This window comes from Nycticebus coucang, chromosome 3, assembly GCF_027406575.1.
Source record: "Nycticebus coucang isolate mNycCou1 chromosome 3, mNycCou1.pri, whole genome shotgun sequence".
NCBI lineage: Eukaryota > Metazoa > Chordata > Mammalia > Primates > Lorisidae > Nycticebus > Nycticebus coucang.
In genome coordinates this window covers 120,263,903-120,270,158 of record NC_069782.1, presented here as the reverse complement: position 1 = coordinate 120,270,158, position 6,256 = coordinate 120,263,903, and the positions used below count along the sequence as shown (strand labels likewise).

The window sequence follows — 6,256 nt, the reverse complement described above, 5'->3', positions numbered from 1 at the left end:
GCTTTTGTGTTTTCACATGGTGCCAGCTCCCAGGAAGGCTCTCCTTCCCACCCCCGCCCACCCACCACATTCGTAACTCTCATCTTTCCCCTTTGGTCTAGCTCCATTTCAGAGAAAGCCATCCCTGATTTTGTTAGTTCCCCCTAGGTGTGCCCTTGTTGGACCCCCCCCACCATGGCATAATGTCTATCATGCTGCCTTTACCTCCCCCCACAATAAATGAATTTTCCCTCTTTTTGAACAAGCAATACTATTAAATATTGAGTCAACACAGAAGGAGTAACAAAGGAAGCAAACATCACCAATAATCTTAATTTCATGGCATTTATTTTGATTATTTCTGTGCACGTTATATATGGATACTGTGTACCTAGTTTTGTAAGTTTTCCAATTAAACAACTTATTCTAGACATCTTTATACATAGTATTCTTTTGTTTCAATGTACAATGGATTATTTAGCTAATCCTTATTGTGTTTAGCTTGTTTCCATTCTCACATTATTTTAGACGCTATTGCAGTGTATCCTTTATACCTAACCAGTTATTTCTAAAGGATAAATTTATAGAATTATCTGTAAGGTTGCTATCAAACTAAGTCCCCTTCCATAAGACATTATGGCCTTTCCCCCAAACCTTGAAAATACTTGTTTTTTGTTTTTGTTTGCTTTTTATTTTGGCCAGGGCTGGGTTTGAACCCACCACCTCTGGCATATAGGGCCGGCGCCCTACTCCTTTGAGCCACAGGCACTGCCCAAAAATACTTGTTTTATAAATCTTTTTTCTTTTGTCTTTCAAGCTGATCAGCAAAACAAAGATACATTTTTTTTCATTTTCCCCTAGTGTCTAGCAAGTTTGGCACCTCTGTGTTTACTGGGCATTAATTTTTTTCAGATCAACTTGATTTGCCCAATTTTTTATTCAATCAGGCCCCCTGGAAGCAGCGCTCGAAATGAAGATTCTTGTGAAAGTGATTTATTGACAGTGAGTGAAGGAAACAGAAGAGGGAAGAAGAAAAGTGGCACAGTTGTGATTTCAGGGAAAATCCACCCTCAGCCTAAGCCAATGGAGTTCTCGGAGCATGAATTGGACCTAATCAGCAAGGTAAAGAAGCTGGATAGATAGATGGGTTCCACATGAATTAACTGAGTGTTAGAAGAGAAATCCCTTTCTTGGCTGTCATGACACAAAAGTGAACTATTTCTATACCATCATAAGTGATGAAAATGGATTCTTTTTGACAATTGCCAAGCATTCAGCACCAGGGTTGGATAAAGATGAAGTGCTGACATACAGTCCACAACTTGAAGGCATCCAAAAAAGCTAATGGTGTCTGTCTGGAAATCCAGCACTGGTGTTGTCCACTAGAACTCTGTGAAACCTGGTCACTAGATTACAGCGGATTCTAGTGCAACCATGTGGATGAGATGATGAAGATGTTTGTGAGTCAGTAGCTGAGACGTTAACAGAGACAGATAATCCTCTTGTTCACTTGACCACATGTCACACAAACAACGCTGCTCAAACGACACAAACTGGACTTGGAAATTCTATCATCCAACATATTCACCAGACCTTGCACCAAATGACTCTTACGTCTTCCAGGCTTTGGTCCACTTCTTGCAAGGAAAAATATTCAATTCTCATCAACTTGTGGAAACCGCCTTTCATGATTTCATCACCACTTGCTCTCCAGGCTTCTTTGCTGCTGGTATAAACAAGCTATCATTAAGAAGGCAAAACTGACTTAACCCTTGTGAGAACAGCCCACATCACAAAGTCCCAAAGCTATAGATGCCAGTTGGGGTGTGGAGAGAGGGGAACACTTCTACACTTTTGGTGGGACTGCAAACTTATACAGCCTTTTTAGAAATAAGTATGGGGAATCCTCAAATAGCCAAAAGTAGACCTTCCATTTAATCCCACAGTCCCATTACTGGGTACCCAGAAGAAAAAATATCATTTATACCACAAGGACAATGGCACTAGAATGTTCATCATAGCTCAATTTACTATTGCCAAGATGTGGAATCAACCCAAGTGCCCATCAATTCATGGATGGATGAATAAACTATGGCATATGTATAGCACAGAATACTATTTGGCCATAAAAAGATGTAGACTTTACATCTTTTATATTTACGCAGATGGAGTTGAAGAACATTATTCATAGTAAAGTATCTTAAGAATAGAAAAGCAATATAGAATACTGCTAAATAATACATCTAATATATTCAATACTAACATGAAACCAACAGATAAACAACTATACCCCAACATGAGAGAAAAACAAAATTAAATTCAAGAAGGGGGAAGGGATGAGGAGGGAAAGGGGAAGAGGGAGGGCTATTGGTAACTCTCACTGAATGGGTACAAAGTAAGGGAATACTGCATACCCCTGGGTGAAGGGCTCAACTACAACCTGAACTTTACCTAACTAATACAAACAGTGTAACCTGATCATTCGTACCCCCATATGAATCTGAAATTAAAAAAATAAAGATGACAAAACTGTGTCAATAATTTAGATGCACACTTTAATGTACTGCTTCTTGTTTGAGATATAATAAACTACCCTGATTTGAAATTGGACATTTCCTACATAATAACCTAAAGGTTTTTATGGTTGTCACTTTTAAAATCAGGAGTGGATTTCAAATTTTATCAAATGTCCTTTTGGCATCCATTAAGAGGATTCTGACTCTTCTAACCTATTAATATCATAATATATGCCAAATTAAAAAGAACTGAAATATCCTTACATTGCTGGAATAAATCTCATCTGGACACAGTATATCCCATTTTAGTGGTTAACCTTTGCTATATTTTACTTATTCGTGAGACCAGTATAGCTTTCTCTCTTTTAAATCTTTTCTCTGGTCCTCAGAACAGTGTTCTTTTTCCTGTTTAAAAAACTTCTCACTCAACTATACCTCTTGCTCTACTCCATGGTGTTTTGGGGCCTTTCCATCAATATAGCACAAGTGCAGATATTTGCTTTGACTTAACATGATGATCCTATTAAAAAAAAAAAATCGTTTCCAAAGTTGTCTGAGTCCAACGCTTTGATGTTTTTAATAAAGCTACTAGGAAGAGCAGTATTACATTTTGAAGGGTTTCCAACTAAATAAATACAAGGAATCCTATTTCATCGATCTCATAGAGTTAAAAAGCAGCAAAGAAGGAGGCCACGTGTAATTTCATGCACATATTCCTCTCCTTCACAAATTCTATACCAATTCCTTTTAGAAAGAATGCTGACTTGATGAATACATGAAAGAGAAGCTTAACACAGGAATAGAGTAACTAAAAAGTCAACCCCACAATAAAATTTGTAATAGTTCTCAAAATAACTACTGTTTGAGTGGTAAGATTAAAAAATAATAAGCTGTGTATATCAAGTAAAAAAGCATGAGTTTTTATTTTATTTTTTATTTTTATTTTTTTGTAGAGACAGAGTCTCACTGTACCGCCCTCGGGTAGAGTGCCGTGGCGTCACACGGCTCACAGCAACCTCTAACTCTTGGGCTTACGCGATTCTCTTGCCTCAGCCTCCCGAGAAGCTGGGACTACAGGCGCCCGCCACAACGCCCGGCTATTTTTTTGTTGCAGTTTGGCCGGGGCTGGGTTTGAACCTGCCACTCTCGGCATATGGGGCTGGTGCCCTACTCACTGAGCCACAGGCACGGCCAAAAGCATGAGTTTTTAAATGAAATGTTTTTTAAAGAATCTCTTAAAATACTGAAACATCTTCTTCAAGTATACCTGAGGTTGTTTATTACTTACACGAAGGAGAAATAGTCTGTTTTTCTCTTAACGTACATTTAAATTCATTACGCTGGTAGCCTTTTTTTTTTTTTTTTTTAATGCCACTAGGTTTTGTTTGTTGTAAAGACTTGAATATAAACTGTTTTTATAGAGTATTGATTTCTAGCTCCAAATGAAAACAGTAAACCACGCAAAGTTTTATTTTTGTTGTGGCTGATGAACTATAAAAGGGAGGAAGGAAAAGCTGACAGAGACTGGGGCATTCCTTTCAGCCCTCACACTTGGCTTTCTTGCAGGCTGGGAAAGAATCATCATCCCCTTCTGATGGCCGAGGTTTCTTCACTGTAGAAATAATTCCAAAAGCAGTTTTTCTAGTTTCTGTAAAAGAAAACAGGGAAACAATAGACGTTGAAGTTAAGACACAATTAAAAATAAGGTAGTTTAATAAGTAGCATCACCTTATTTTGGTTTATAGCACCGGTAAGTAATAAACCATACTGAACTGGGTGCTGGTTCCATTACATGTCATTATCTTGTTTCCCAACATACACATGTATCAGGATTAACACTGAATTCATTCCTAAAGATTACCTCAAGGGTATAGCTGCAGGGCAATGTTCTGTCTAATGGTCTGTTCATGGCACCTTATGCACCAAATCACAGACATCAGTGTAGCAGATGCTTTATGCACAATAGAAACACAAATCAAGACAACAAATACAACAGTCAACCGTATAGCTCCCATGGTGGAGTGTGTGCTTATCTCATTTTATAGCACATATTCTATCTCCCTCAGGAGAGAGAAATTTACTATTGAAGGATCAATTACACACCATTGCCAACCCCCAACAATGACCTTGTTATGTAACAGGTGTCCAAAAAATACTTGCTGAATGAATAAAATCAAACTCATAAATATATTGATGCCTTCTATTACCAACATAATGGTAACAAACAAAGAAAAATATAATGCTTAGACCATGTTGGCAGCAGAGGTCAACTTAAATTTAACCAGCTTCTGTTAAAAACCCAATAATAGGCCAGGCACTGTGTCATTTTCATGGAGTATGAAGATGCCTAACAGACAGTGCTTTTTCCTACAATTAATTCGTGGGATAAGCACATGAAGAACAAATAGAACAGGAATAAAGGCACCCACAAAAATTAACCACCTGGATGAATCAATAAGGTATCATGGAAAGTTAACACTACTAGGAATAGGAAAAAAGGAGAAGAAAGTATTCTTTTACAAAGGCATGAAGAAAAAGGTAAGAGGAACCTCAGTGAGAATATTTAGGGTACATTATGGCTGGTGAAGGAGTATGAAAAAATTAGGAGGAAATAAGGCTGGAAGAACAGCTTATAAAGACCACAGTGTCATAAAATAGATTCACCTTGTCCTTAGGAAATAGAAAGAGACTGTGATGAAGGAGCAATATACTTATTAGCTACAAAGGCGGTAGAATCAAAAGAATTTGATGAACAAAAATTTAGTTAAGAATTATTTCTTATTTCAAGTAACAAAAGTAAAGTCAACTCTAAAGTGTTAACCATTAACTTTCCATTTATAACAATTTATTTACCACACCTATCTAGTCTCTGCTAGTTATGTGAAAATACTTCAATTAATAAAATGGATAAATACAGCTCTCAAGGTCATTAAAATGACAACTTAATGAAGAACCTCAAAAAAAGAAATTGTCAATAATTTCCATTTCACCAAATAAAAATGCCACATTTATATCATTGTTTCTGAGTGGTAGTCTTAAATCACTTGCATAAATAAAAATATAAAAATTGTGAAAACCAGAACTTTGTAACAAAACAAAATGCATTAGTTTCAAAATTATTTTAGTTCTAGCTCAGATGTGTCTTATTTTTATTGCACTATTATTTACTCCTTAATCTAAAGTAACAGATTATAAAAACTGGGGACATTCATTGCTATATTTAAAAGTAACTTTTAGCATCTTTTAAAAACAAATTCATTTTTTGTGATAGCAAGAAGTTACATTTGTATAGGGCTTTAATTTATAAAATGTTTTCCCATATACTATTTCCTTTAATCACCCTGCCAAGGAAAATCTAAAACTAGCTCTAAAGTAATTATCTGCAAGCAAACTACTCTTTTGCTCATGAGGATTTAAGGCAGGTGTTCCTGGCAGGGTGTGGTGGCTTACACCTGTAATCCTAACACTTTGGGAGGACGAGGTAAGAGAATTGCTTGAGCTCAGGAGTTCGAGACCAGCCTGAGCAACAGTGAAACCCAACTCTACTAAAAATAGAAAAACTAGCTGGGGATTGTGGCAGGCACCTGTAGTCCCAGTTACTTGGGAGGCTGAGGCAAGAGGATACCTTGAACCCAGGAGTTTAAGGTTGCTGTGAACTCAGATGCGATGGCACTCTAGCTTGGGGCAACAGAGTGAGACTCTGTCTCAATAAAAAAAGGCAGGTGTTCCCAACAGATCCATGCTGATGGAAGACATAAGCC

The 6,256-nt window shown here is 37.2% G+C and overlaps 1 protein-coding gene across 5 annotated transcripts in view; it reads right to left on the bottom strand.

Moving 5' to 3' along the window:
- Positions 1-305: 305 nt before the first annotated feature.
- RPP30 (ribonuclease P/MRP subunit p30) overlaps positions 306-6,256 on the bottom strand; it is a 37,631-nt gene continuing 31,680 nt past the window's right edge. For 2 of the 5 annotated variants that reach the window (XM_053583898.1, XM_053583901.1), the window contains 2 exons: positions 4,045-4,143; positions 306-1,705 (listed from right to left, as the gene is read on the bottom strand). In XM_053583898.1, coding sequence (XP_053439873.1) covers positions 1,665-1,705; positions 4,045-4,143 — 140 coding nt within the window. In that variant the 3' untranslated portion in view covers positions 306-1,664. The other 3 variants (XR_008378792.1, XM_053583899.1, XM_053583900.1) reach the window with 3 other exon arrangements.